Below are 14,510 nucleotides of genomic sequence, written 5' to 3'. Positions count from 1 at the left end.
ACTAAAGTTACCGTCCATCTAAAGAAGAGAGGAGGGGTTAAACACTAAAGTTACCGTCCATCTAGTGAAGAGAGGAGGGGTTAAACACTAAAGTTACCGTCCATCTAGTGAAGAGAGGAGGGGTTAAACACTAAAGTTACCGTCCATCTAGTGAAGAGAGGAGGGGTTAATCACTAAAGTTACCGTCCATCTAGTGAAGAGAGGAGGGGTTAAACACTAAAGTTACCGTCCATCTAAAGAAGAGAGGAGGGGTTAAACACTAAAGTTACCGTCCATCTAAAGAAGAGAGGAGGGGTTAAACACTAAAGTTACCGTCCATCTAGTGAAGAGAGGAGGGGTTAAACACTAAAGTTACTGTCCATCTAGTGAAGAGAGGAGGGGTTAAACACTAAAGTTACCGTCCATCTAGTGAAGAGAGGAGGGGTTAAACACTAAAGTTACCGTCCATCTAGTGAAGAGAGGAGGGGTTAAACACTAAAGTTACTGTCCATCTAGTGAAGAGAGGAGGGGTTAAACACTAAAGTTACCGTCCATCTAAAGAAGAGAGGAGGGGTTAAACACTAAAGTTACTGTCCATCTAGTGAAGAGAGGAGGGGTTAAACACTAAAGTTACCGTCCATCTAAAGAAGAGAGGAGGGGTTAAACACTAAAGTTACCGTCCATCTAAAGAAGAGAGGAGGGGTTAAACACTAAAGTTACCGTCCATCTAGTGAAGAGAGGAGGGGTTAAACACTAAAGTTACCGTCCATCTAGTGAAGAGAGGAGGGTTAAACACTAAAGTTACCGTCCATCTAGTAAAGAGAGGAGGGGTTAAACACTAAAGTTACCGTCCATCTAGTGAAGAGAGGAGGGGTTAAACACTAAAGTTACCGTCCATCTAGTGAAGAGAGGAGGGGTTAAACACTAAAGTTACCGTCCATCTAGTAAAGAGAGGAGGGGTTAAACACTAAAGTTACCGTCCATCTAGTGAAGAGAGGAGGGGTTAAACACTAAAGTTACCGTCCATCTAAAGAAGAGAGGAGGGGTTAAACACTAAAGTTACTGTCCATCTAGTGAAGAGAGGAGGGTTAAACACTAAAGTTACCGTCCATCTAGTGAAGAGAGGAGGGGTTAAACACTAAAGTTACCGTCCATCTAAAGAAGAGAGGAGGGGTTAAACACTAAAGTTACCGTCCATCTAAAGAAGAGAGGAGGGGTTAAACACTAAAGTTACTGTCCATCTAGTGAAGAGAGGAGGGGTTAAACACTAAAGTTACCGTCCATCTAGTGAAGAGAGGAGGGGTTAAACACTAAAGTTACCGTCCATCTAGTGAAGAGAGGAGGGGTTAAACACTAAAGTTACCGTCCATCTAAAGAAGAGAGGAGGGGTTAAACACTAAAGTTACCGTCCATCTAGTGAAGAGAGGAGGGGTTAAACACTAAAGTTACCGTCCATCTAAAGAAGAGAGGAGGGGTTAAACACTAAAGTTACCGTCCATCTAGTGAAGAGAGGAGGGGTTCAACACTAAAGTTACCGTCCATCTAGTGAAGAGAGGAGGGGTTAAACACTAAAGTTACTGTCCATCTAGTGAAGAGAGGAGGGGTTAAACACTAAAGTTACCGTCCATCTAGTGAAGAGAGGAGGGGTTAAACACTAAAGTTACCGTCCATCTAGTGAAGAGAGGAGGGTTAAACACTAAAGTTACCGTCCATCTAGTGAAAGAGGAGGGTTAAACACTAAAGTTACCGTCCATCTAGTGAAGAGAGGAGGGGTTAAACACTAAAGTTACCGTCCATCTAGTGAAGAGAGGAGGGTTCAACACTAAAGTTACCGTCCATCTAGTGAAGAGAGGAGGGGTTAAACACTAAAGTTACCGTCCATCTAGTGAAGAGAGGAGGGGTTAAACACTAAAGTTACTGTCCATCTAGTGAAGAGAGGAGGGGTTAAACACTAAAGTTACCGTCCATCTAGTGAAGAGAGGAGGGGTTAAACACTAAAGTTACCGTCCATCTAGTGAAGAGAGGAGGGGTTAAACACTAAAGTTACCGTCCATCTAAAGAAGAGAGGAGGGGTTAAACACTAAAGTTACCGTCCATCTAGTGAAGAGAGGAGGGGTTAAACACTAAAGTTACCGTCCATCTAAAGAAGAGAGGAGGGGTTAAACACTAAAGTTACCGTCCATCTAGTGAAGAGAGGAGGGGTTAAACACTAAAGTTACCGTCCATCTAGTGAAGAGAGGAGGGGTTAAACACTAAAGTTACCGTCCATCTAAAGAAGAGAGGAGGGGTTAAACACTAAAGTTACCGTCCATCTAGTGAAGAGAGGAGGGGTTAAACACTAAAGTTACTGTCCATCTAGTGAAGAGAGGAGGGGTTAAACACTAAAGTTACCGTCCATCTAAAGAAGAGAGGAGGGGTTAAACACTAAAGTTACTGTCCATCTAGTGAAGAGAGGAGGGGTTAAACACTAAAGTTACCGTCCATCTAAAGAAGAGAGGAGGGGTTAAACACTAAAGTTACCGTCCATCTAAAGAAGAGAGGAGGGGTTAAACACTAAAGTCCATCTAGTGAAGAGAGGAGGGGTTAAACACTAAAGTTACCGTCCATCTAGTGAAGAGAGGAGGGGTTAAACACTAAAGTTACCGTCCATCTAGTGAAGAGAGGAGGGGTTAAACACTAAAGTTACCGTCCATCTAGTAAAGAGAGGAGGGGTTAAACACTAAAGTTACCGTCCATCTAGTGAAGAGAGGAGGGGTTAAACACTAAAGTCCATCTAGTGAAGAGAGGAGGGGTTAAACACTAAAGTTACCGTCCATCTAGTGAAGAGAGGAGGGGTTAAACACTAAAGTTACCGTCCATCTAGTGAAGAGAGGAGGGGTTAAACACTAAAGTTACCGTCCATCTAGTAAAGAGAGGAGGGGTTAAACACTAAAGTTACCGTCCATCTAGTGAAGAGAGGAGGGGTTAAACACTAAAGTTACCGTCCATCTAGTAAAGAGAGGAGGGGTTAAACACTAAAGTTACCGTCCATCTAAAGAAGAGAGGAGGGGTTAAACACTAAAGTTACCGTCCATCTAGTGAAGAGAGGAGGGGTTAAACACTAAAGTTACCGTCCATCTAGTAAAGAGAGGAGGGGTTAAACACTAAAGTTACCGTCCATCTAGTGAAGAGAGGAGGGGTTAAACACTAAAGTTACCGTCCATCTAAAGAAGAGAGGAGGGTTAAACACTAAAGTTACTGTCCATCTAGTGAAGAGAGGAGGGGTTAAACACTAAAGTTACCGTCCATCTAGTGAAGAGAGGAGGGGTTAAACACTAAAGTTACCGTCCATCTAGTGAAGAGAGGAGGGGTTAAACACTAAAGTTACCGTCCATCTAAAGAAGAGAGGAGGGGTTAAACACTAAAGTTACTGTCCATCTAGTGAAGAGAGGAGGGGTTAAACACTAAAGTTACCGTCCATCTAGTGAAGAGAGGAGGGGTTAAACACTAAAGTTACCGTCCATCTAGTGAAGAGAGGAGGGGTTAAACACTAAAGTTACCGTCCATCTAGTGAAGAGAGGAGGGGTTAAACACTAAAGTTACCGTCCATCTAGTGAAGAGAGGAGGGGTTAAACACTAAAGTTACCGTCCATCTAGTGAAGAGAGGAGGGGTTAAACACTAAAGTTACCGTCCATCTAGTGAAGAGAGGAGGGGTTAAACACTAAAGTTACCGTCCATCTAGTGAAGAGAGGAGGGGTTAAACACTAAAGTTACCGTCCATCTAGTGAAGAGAGGAGGGGTTAAACACTAAAGTTACCGTCCATCTAGTGAAGAGAGGAGGGGTTAAACACTAAAGTTACTGTCCATCTAGTGAAGAGAGGAGGGGTTAAACACTAAAGTTACCGTCCATCTAGTGAAGAGAGGAGGGTTAAACACTAAAGTTACCGTCCATCTAGTGAAGAGAGGAGGGGTTAAACACTAAAGTTACCGTCCATCTAAAGAAGAGAGGAGGGGTTAAACACTAAAGTTACCGTCCATCTAGTGAAGAGAGGAGGGGTTAAACACTAAAGTTACCGTCCATCTAGTGAAGAGAGGAGGGGTTAAACACTAAAGTTACTGTCCATCTAGTGAAGAGAGGAGGGGTTAAACACTAAAGTTACCGTCCATCTAAAGAAGAGAGGGGTTAAACACTAAAGTTACCGTCCATCTAGTGAAGAGAGGAGGGGTTAAACACTAAAGTTACCGTCCATCTAGTGAAGAGAGGAGGGGTTAAACACTAAAGTTACCGTCCATCTAAAGAAGAGAGGAGGGGTTAAACACTAAAGTTACCGTCCATCTAGTGAAGAGAGGAGGGGTTAAACACTAAAGTTACCGTCCATCTAGTGAAGAGAGGAGGGGTTAATCACTAAAGTTACCGTCCATCTAGTGAAGAGAGGAGGGGTTAAACACTAAAGTTACCGTCCATCTAGTGAAGAGAGGAGGGGTTAAACACTAAAGTTACCGTCCATCTAGTGAAGAGAGGAGGGGTTAAACACTAAAGTTACCGTCCATCTAGTGAAGAGAGGAGGGGTTAAACACTAAAGTTACCGTCCATCTAGTGAAGAGAGGAGGGTTAAACACTAAAGTTACCGTCCATCTAGTGAAGAGAGGAGGGGTTAAACACTAAAGTTACCGTCCATCTAGTGAAGAGAGGAGGGGTTAAACACTAAAATTACCGTCCATCTAAAGAAGAGAGGAGGGGTTAAACACTAAAGTCCATCTAGTGAAGAGAGGAGGGGTTAAACACTAAAGTCCATCTAGTGAAGAGAGGAGGGGTTAAACACTAAAGTCCATCTAGTGAAGAGAGGGGGGGGTTAAACACTAAAGTCCATCTAGTGAAGAGAGGAGGGGTTAAACACTAAAGTTACCGTCCATCTAAAGAAGAGAGGAGGGGTTAAACACTAAAGTTACCGTCCATCTAGTGAAGAGAGGAGGGGTTAAACACTAAAGTTACCGTCCATCTAGTGAAGAGAGGAGGGGTTAAACACTAAAGTTACCGTCCATCTAGTGAAGAGAGGAGGGGTTAATCACTAAAGTTACCGTCCATCTAGTGAAGAGAGGAGGGGTTAAACACTAAAGTTACCGTCCATCTAAAGAAGAGAGGAGGGGTTAAACACTAAAGTTACTGTCCATCTAGTGAAGAGAGGAGGGGTTAAACACTAAAGTTACCGTCCATCTAGTGAAGAGAGGAGGGGTTAAACACTAAAGTTACTGTCCATCTAGTGAAGAGAGGAGGGGTTAAACACTAAAGTTACCGTCCATCTAGTGAAGAGAGGAGGGGTTAAACACTAAAGTTACTGTCCATCTAGTGAAGAGAGGAGGGGTTAAACACTAAAGTTACCGTCCATCTAAAGAAGAGAGGAGGGGTTAAACACTAAAGTTACTGTCCATCTAGTGAAGAGAGGAGGGTTAAACACTAAAGTTACCGTCCATCTAAAGAAGAGAGGAGGGGTTAAACACTAAAGTTACCGTCCATCTAGTGAAGAGAGGAGGGGTTAAACACTAAAGTTACCGTCCATCTAGTGAAGAGAGGAGGGGTTAAACACTAAAGTTACCGTCCATCTAAAGAAGAGAGGAGGGGTTAAACACTAAAGTTACCGTCCATCTAGTGAAGAGAGGAGGGGTTAAACACTAAAGTTACCGTCCATCTAAAGAAGAGAGGAGGGCAACACTAAAGTTACCGTCCATCTAGTGAAGAGAGGAGGGGTTAAACACTAAAGTTACCGTCCATCTAGTGAAGAGAGGAGGGGTTAAACACTAAAGTTACTGTCCATCTAGTGAAGAGAGGAGGGGTTAAACACTAAAGTTACTGTCCATCTAGTGAAGAGAGGAGGGTTAAACACTAAAGTTACTGTCCATCTAGTGAAGAGAGGAGGGGTTAAACACTAAAGTTACTGTCCATCTAGTGAAGAGAGGAGGGGTTAAACACTAAAGTTACTGTCCATCTAGTGAAGAGAGGAGGGGTTAAACACTAAAGTTACCGTCCATCTAGTGAAGAGAGGAGGGGTTAAACACTAAAGTTACCGTCCATCTAGTGAAGAGAGGAGGGGTTAAACACTAAAGTTACCGTCCATCTAGTGAAGAGAGGAGGGGTTAAACACTAAAGTTACCGTCCATCTAGTGAAGAGAGGAGGGGTTAAACACTAAAGTTACCGTCCATCTAGTGAAGAGAGGAGGGGTTCAACACTAAAGTTACCGTCCATCTAGTGAAGAGAGGAGGGGTTAAACACTAAAGTCCATCTAGTGAAGAGAGGAGGGGTTAAACACTAAAGTTACCGTCCATCTAGTGAAGAGAGGAGGGGTTAAACACTAAAGTTACCGTCCATCTAGTGAAGAGAGGAGGGGTTAAACACTAAAGTTACCGTCCATCTAGTGAAGAGAGGAGGGGTTAAACACTAAAGTTACCGTCCATCTAGTGAAGAGAGGAGGGGTTAAACACTAAAGTTACCGTCCATCTAGTGAAGAGAGGAGGGGTTAAACACTAAAGTTACCGTCCATCTAAAGAAGAGAGGAGGGGTTAAACACTAAAGTTACCGTCCATCTAGTGAAGAGAGGAGGGGTTAAACACTAAAGTTACCGTCCATCTAGTGAAGAGAGGAGGGGTTAAACACTAAAGTTACTGTCCATCTAGTGAAGAGAGGAGGGTTAAACACTAAAGTTACTGTCCGTCCATCTAAAGAAGAGAGGGGTTAAACACTAAAGTTACCGTCCATCTAGTGAAGAGAGGAGGGGTTAAACACTAAAGTTACCGTCCATCTAGTGAAGAGAGGAGGGGTTAAACACTAAAGTTACCGTCCATCTAAAGAAGAGAGGAGGGGTTAAACACTAAAGTTACCGTCCATCTAGTGAAGAGAGGAGGGGTTAAACACTAAAGTTACCGTCCATCTAGTGAAGAGAGGAGGGGTTAATCACTAAAGTTACCGTCCATCTAGTGAAGAGAGGAGGGGTTAAACACTAAAGTTACCGTCCATCTAGTGAAGAGAGGAGGGGTTAAACACTAAAGTTACCGTCCATCTAGTGAAGAGAGGAGGGGTTAAACACTAAAGTTACCGTCCATCTAGTGAAGAGAGGAGGGGTTAAACACTAAAGTTACCGTCCATCTAGTGAAGAGAGGAGGGGTTAAACACTAAAGTTACCGTCCATCTAGTGAAGAGAGGAGGGGTTAAACACTAAAGTTACCGTCCATCTAGTGAAGAGAGGAGGGGTTAAACACTAAAATTACCGTCCATCTAAAGAAGAGAGGAGGGGTTAAACACTAAAGTCCATCTAGTGAAGAGAGGAGGGTTAAACACTAAAGTCCATCTAGTGAAGAGAGGAGGGGTTAAACACTAAAGTCCATCTAGTGAAGAGAGGGGGTTAAACACTAAAGTCCATCTAGTGAAAGAGGAGGGGTTAAACACTAAAGTTACCGTCCATCTAAAGAAAGAGAGGAGGGGTTAAACACTAAAGTTACCGTCCATCTAGTGAAGAGAGGAGGGGTTAAACACTAAAGTTACCGTCCATCTAGTGAAGAGAGGAGGGGTTAAACACTAAAGTTACCGTCCATCTAGTGAAGAGAGGAGGGGTTAATCACTAAAGTTACCGTCCATCTAGTGAAGAGAGGAGGGGTTAAACACTAAAGTTACCGTCCATCTAAAGAAGAGAGGAGGGGTTAAACACTAAAGTTACTGTCCATCTAGTGAAGAGAGGAGGGGTTAAACACTAAAGTTACCGTCCATCTAGTGAAGAGAGGAGGGGTTAAACACTAAAGTTACTGTCCATCTAGTGAAGAGAGGAGGGGTTAAACACTAAAGTTACCGTCCATCTAGTGAAGAGAGGAGGGGTTAAACACTAAAGTTACTGTCCATCTAGTGAAGAGAGGAGGGGTTAAACACTAAAGTTACCGTCCATCTAAAGAAGAGAGGAGGGGTTAAACACTAAAGTTACTGTCCATCTAGTGAAGAGAGGAGGGGTTAAACACTAAAGTTACCGTCCATCTAAAGAAGAGAGGAGGGGTTAAACACTAAAGTTACCGTCCATCTAGTGAAGAGAGGAGGGGTTAAACACTAAAGTTACCGTCCATCTAGTGAAGAGAGGAGGGGTTAAACACTAAAGTTACCGTCCATCTAAAGAAGAGAGGAGGGGTTAAACACTAAAGTTACCGTCCATCTAGTGAAGAGAGGAGGGGTTAAACACTAAAGTTACCGTCCATCTAAAGAAGAGAGGAGGGGTTCAACACTAAAGTTACCGTCCATCTAGTGAAGAGAGGAGGGGTTAAACACTAAAGTTACCGTCCATCTAGTGAAGAGAGGAGGGGTTAAACACTAAAGTTACTGTCCATCTAGTGAAGAGAGGAGGGGTTAAACACTAAAGTTACTGTCCATCTAGTGAAGAGAGGAGGGGTTAAACACTAAAGTTACTGTCCATCTAGTGAAGAGAGGAGGGGTTAAACACTAAAGTTACTGTCCATCTAGTGAAGAGAGGAGGGGTTAAACACTAAAGTTACTGTCCATCTAGTGAAGAGAGGAGGGGTTAAACACTAAAGTTACCGTCCATCTAGTGAAGAGAGGAGGGGTTAAACACTAAAGTTACCGTCCATCTAGTGAAGAGAGGAGGGGTTAAACACTAAAGTTACCGTCCATCTAGTGAAGAGAGGAGGGGTTAAACACTAAAGTTACCGTCCATCTAGTGAAGAGAGGAGGGGTTAAACACTAAAGTTACCGTCCATCTAGTGAAGAGAGGAGGGGTTCAACACTAAAGTTACCGTCCATCTAGTGAAGAGAGGAGGGGTTAAACACTAAAGTTACCGTCCATCTAGTGAAGAGAGGAGGGGTTAAACACTAAAGTTACTGTCCATCTAGTGAAGAGAGGAGGGGTTAAACACTAAAGTTACCGTCCATCTAGTGAAGAGAGGAGGGGTTAAACACTAAAGTTACCGTCCATCTAGTGAAGAGAGGAGGGGTTAAACACTAAAGTTACCGTCCATCTAAAGAAGAGAGGAGGGGTTAAACACTAAAGTTACCGTCCATCTAGTGAAGAGAGGAGGGGTTAAACACTAAAGTTACCGTCCATCTAAAGAAGAGAGGAGGGGTTAAACACTAAAGTTACCGTCCATCTAGTGAAGAGAGGAGGGGTTAAACACTAAAGTTACCGTCCATCTAGTGAAGAGAGGAGGGGTTAAACACTAAAGTTACCGTCCATCTAAAGAAGAGAGGAGGGGTTAAACACTAAAGTTACCGTCCATCTAAAGAAGAGAGGAGGGGTTAAGAACGGAGCAGAAGAGACATGTTTGCTGTAAGTAATGGTCAACGTTGTATTGTCATGTATGTATTGTAATGTATTGTATTGTATTGTATTGTATTGTATTGTATTGTAATGTAGGTATTGTATTGTATTGTAATGTATTGTATTGTATTGTATTGTATTGTATTGTATTGTAATGTAATGTATTGTAATGTATGTATTGTAATGCCAGAGTTGACGTGGACCATCGTTCAAACAAAGAGATGCCTCCCTGACCACCAGTGTGTTTGGATATAATGCAGATCAATTCAGTGAAGAAGAACCTCTAGAGTTCTGACCAATATATATTCTATATATACTGTATACTCAGACACTTCCTAACCTCCTATAAAGGGTTCTATATATATTCTATATATACTGTATACTCAGACACTTCCTAACCTCCTATAAAGGGTTCTATATATATTCTATATATACTGTATACTCAGACACTTCCTAACCTCCTATAAAGGGTTCTATATATATTCTATATATACTGTATACTCAGACACTTCCTAACCTCCTATAAAGGGTTCTATATATATTCTATATATACTGTATACTCAGACACTTCCTAACCTCCTATAAAGGGTTCTATATATATTCTATATATACTGTATACTCAGACACTTCCTTACCTCCTATAAAGGGTTCTATATATATTCTATATATACTGTATAGTCAGACACTTTGTCACGCCTTGGTCTTAGTATTTTGTGTTTTCTTTATTTATTTGGTCAGGCCAGGGTGTGACATGGGTTTATTTTGTGGTGTGTTTTTGTATTGGGGTTTTAGTAGGTATCGGGATTGTGGCTGAGTAGGGTTGTCTAGGAAAGTCTATGGTTGCCTGAGGAGGTTCTTAATCAGAGGCAGGTGATTATCGTTGTCTCTGATTGGGAACCATATTTAGGCAGCCATATTCTTTGAGTGTTTTGTGGGTGATTGTTCCTGTCTTTGTGTTTGCATCAGATAGGGCTGTTTCGGTTTTCACATTTCATTATTTTCTATTTTCTTCATGTATAGTTTTTTCCTTCATTAAAATATCATGAATCATCATCACGCTGCATTTTGGTCCGACTCTCCTTCACCACAAGAGAACCGTTACACACTTCCTAACCTCCTATAAAGGGTTCTATATATATTCTATATATACTGTATACTCTGACACTTCCTAACCTCCTATAAAGGGTTCTATATATATTCTATATATACTGTATACTCAGACACTTCCTAACCTCCTATAAAGGGTTCTATATATATTCTATATATACTGTATACTCAGACACTTCCTAACCTCCTATAAAGGGTTCTATATATATTCTATATATACTGTATACTCTGACACTTCCTAACCTCCTATAAAGGGTTCTATATATATTCTATATATACTGTATACTCAGACACTTCCTAACCTCCTATAAAGGGTTCTATATATATTCTATATATACTGTATACTCTGACACTTCCTAACCTCCTATAAAGGGTTCTATATATATTCTATATATACTGTATACTCAGACACTTCCTAACCTCCTATAAAGGGTTCTATATATATTCTATATATACTGTATACTCAGACACTTCCTAACCTCCTATAAAGGGTTCTATATAGAACTTTAGTGGTTCTGTATATTGTAGGAAGATAGAACCCTTTTTGGTTTCAACAGGAGTGAAGAGTGTGTTGATATAACGGATATATTGTCAGAATTCAGCTAAAATTTTATAGAGGTGTGTGTGTGTGTGTGTGTGTGTGTGTGTGTGTGTGTGTGTGTGTGTGTGTGCGTGCGTGCGTGCGTGCGTGTCTGTGTGTGTGTGTGTGTGTGTGTGTGTGTGTGTGTGTCTGTGTGTGTGTGTGTGTGTGTGTGTGTGTGTGTGTGTGTGTGCGTGCGTGCGTGCGTGTCTGTGTGTGTGTGTGTGTGTGTGTGTGTGTGTGTGCGTGCGTGCGTGCGTGCGTGTGTGTGTGTGTGTGTGTGTGTGTGTGTGTGTGTGTGTGTGTGTCTGTGTGTGTGTGTGTGTGTGTGTGTGTGTGTGTGTCTGTGTGTGTGTGTGTGTGTCTGTGTGTGTCTGTGTGTGTCTGTGTGTGTGTGTGTGTGTGTGTGTGTGTGTGTGTGTGCTGGTGAGACAACCACATATCACAGTCTAAAATACAAGATACAAACATTCCATTCCAGCTAAATAGCTTTTTGAAAAACAAAAATTCATACACAAAAACTATGAATTAAAATCTTTTAACAACAATATTTTACAGACAAGGTTCCCCTGAGCAATACTGTCTGATAAATAACAAATGTGAAAAAATGGTGGAAACACGTTTTAGAAACAAACAACATTGTCATCTCACCTCTTAGCTTTGGTGTCATGTTCTCCAGAGAGACTCATTTTAGAGGCAGGGCCCCCCCTCTCTCTCCTCAGAGAGACTCAGCAGACTCATTTTAGAGGCAGGGCCCCCCTTCTTTCTCGCTCCAGAGAGACTCATTTTAGAGAACTGACCCCTAAACAGAGATCCAACATGTTGGTTGTGTTTAACACAGTGACAACTAAACAGAGATCCAACATGTTGGTTGTGGTTAACACAGTGACAACTAAACAGAGATCCAACATGTTGGTTGTGGTTAACACAGTAACAACTAAACAGAGATCCAACATGTTGGTTGTGGTTAACACAGTGACAACTAAACAGAGATCCAACATGTTGGTTGTGGTTAACACAGAGATTCTTGAAGGTCATATGTTCTCTTTTATTCATTATCTCTTAGAGATAAAACATTTACTAACAGACACATCCAAACAGTCAGGTGATTTAATGCATCACATGAATATGTAGTCGTGATTTATATTGTTCACCTTTTGTCCATAATAATATAATAATAATAATAATAATATAATATAATATAATAGTGGAACTAATAATAATAATAATAATATTAATAATACAAATATTTATAATAACAATATAATATATAATAATATTAATAATAATGTCTCACTTTCTCTTATAATAATTTCTCTCATTCTAGTGTGTTGTTTTGTTCAACAGGTATGATATTATGATGCTGTTACTGAATTCAGTTCATAATATTAATGTTAAGAAAAGTCTGTTCAGTGGTTTCATACCAAATTACACAGGAAGCAGGAGCTCATTGGAATTTAGAAAACAACAAATGTTCTGATATTCTGAAAGACGACTTACAATTTATACATAAAAAATATACAAATTGCAAAATAACCTCAATATACGAATATATGAACAACATGTTATTGAATGTGACTTGACTACACCCAGTTAGCTATATGAACAACATGTTATTGAATGTGACTTGACTACACCCAGTTAGCTATATGAACAACATGTTATTGAATGTGACTTGACTACACCCAGTTAGCTATATGAACAACATGTTATTGAATGTGACTTGACTACACCCAGTTAGCTATATGAACAACATGTTATTGAATGTGACTTGACTACACCCAGTTAGCTATATGAACAACATGTTATTGAATGTGACTTGACTAAACCCAGTTAGCTATATGAACAACATGTTATTGAATGTGACTTGACTACACCCAGTTAGCTATATGAACAACATGTTATTGAATGTGACTTGACTACACCCAGTTAGCTATATGAACAACATGTTATTGAATGTGACTTGACTACACCCAGTTAGCTATATGAACAACATGTTATTGAATGTGACTTGACTACACCCAGTTAGCTATATGAACAACATGTTATTGAATGTGACTTGACTACACCCAGTTAGCTATATGAACAACATGTTATTGAATGTGACTTGACTACACCCAGTTAGCTATATGAACAACATGTTATTGAATGTGACTTGACTACACCCAGTTAGCTATATGAACAACATGTTATTGAATGTGACTTGACTAACCCAGTTAGCTATATGAACAACATGTTATTGAATGTGACTTGACTACACCCAGTTAGCTATATGAACAACATGTTATTGAATGTGACTTGACTACACCCAGTTAGCTATATGAACAACATGTTATTGAATGTGACTTGACTAAACCCAGTTAGCTATATGAACAACATGTTATTGAATATGACTTGACTAAACCCAGTTCGCGCCATTTAGTATGATTGAACTGTCACGTAGCTGTCCCAGGTGAAATGGACTGTTAGATCTGAGTGTTTTACTCTCATTCACTATACTAAAATAACACAAGACATTTAAATTCTCTACACACTTTACAATAATCCCTGGGAAGAGTCTTACCTTGTAGCCTGAATTCACAACCAGAACATGTCAAGTCATTGAGATATTTTCCGTTGTGCTGAGAGATCACCTTCCTGATGACAAGTGTCTCTGTATCTATATTCTAGGTACAGTTGATCTTTGGATGTAATAATATCTGGTCAAAGTCTAGTGACACAACACCATAGTATATCATAATCATAACAGCAGTTTAACCTTTGGCCAGTAAAGGCCATGGCATATTATAACATGTAGAATCATTATGATGATCCAGGTTCATACTATAACATGTAGAATCATTATGATGATCCAGGTTCATACTATAACATGTAGAATCATTATGATGATCCAGGTTCATATTATAACATGTAGAATCATTATGATGATCCAGGTTCATACTATAACATGTAGAATCATTATGATGATCCAGGTTCATACTATAACATAGAATCATTATGATGATCCAGGTTCATACTATAACATGTAGAATCATTATGATGATCCAGGTTCATACTATAACATGATGATCCAGGTTCATACTATAACATGTAGAATCATTATGATGATCCAGGTTCATACTATAACATGTAGAATCATTATGATGATCCAGGTTCATACTATAACATGTAGAATCATTATGATGATCCAGGTTCATACTATAACATGATGATCCAGGTTCATACTATAACATGTAGAATCATTATGATGATCCAGGTTCATACTATAACATGTAGAATCATTATGATGATCCAGGTTCATACTATAACATGTAGAATCATTATGATGATCCAGGTTCATATTATAACATGTAGAATCATTATGATGATCCAGGTTCATACTATAACATGTAGAGTCATTATGATGATCCAGGTTCATACTATAACATGTAGAATCATTATGATGATCCAGGTTCATACTATAACATGATGATCCAGGTTCATACTATAACATGTAGAATCATTATGATGATCCAGGTTCATACTATAACATGTAGAATCATTATGATGATCCAGGTTCAT

The 14,510-nt window shown here is 40.2% G+C and overlaps 1 protein-coding gene across 1 annotated transcript in view; it reads right to left on the bottom strand.

Annotated features, from left to right (window-relative positions):
* The window catches only part of LOC135570129 (NLR family CARD domain-containing protein 3-like), a 40,975-nt gene extending 29,320 nt beyond the window's left edge, over positions 1-11,655 (bottom strand). Inside the window, 1 exon segment of the mRNA XM_065016201.1 lies at positions 11,601-11,655. Coding sequence (XP_064872273.1) covers positions 11,601-11,638 — 38 coding nt within the window. The 5' untranslated portion in view covers positions 11,639-11,655.
* Between the last annotated feature and the right edge of the window lie 2,855 nt (positions 11,656-14,510).

Source organism: Oncorhynchus nerka, unplaced genomic scaffold (assembly GCF_034236695.1).
Source record: "Oncorhynchus nerka isolate Pitt River unplaced genomic scaffold, Oner_Uvic_2.0 unplaced_scaffold_1088, whole genome shotgun sequence".
NCBI classification, from domain to species: Eukaryota; Metazoa; Chordata; class Actinopteri; order Salmoniformes; family Salmonidae; genus Oncorhynchus; species Oncorhynchus nerka.
This window is presented reverse-complemented; position numbering and strand designations above follow the sequence as displayed.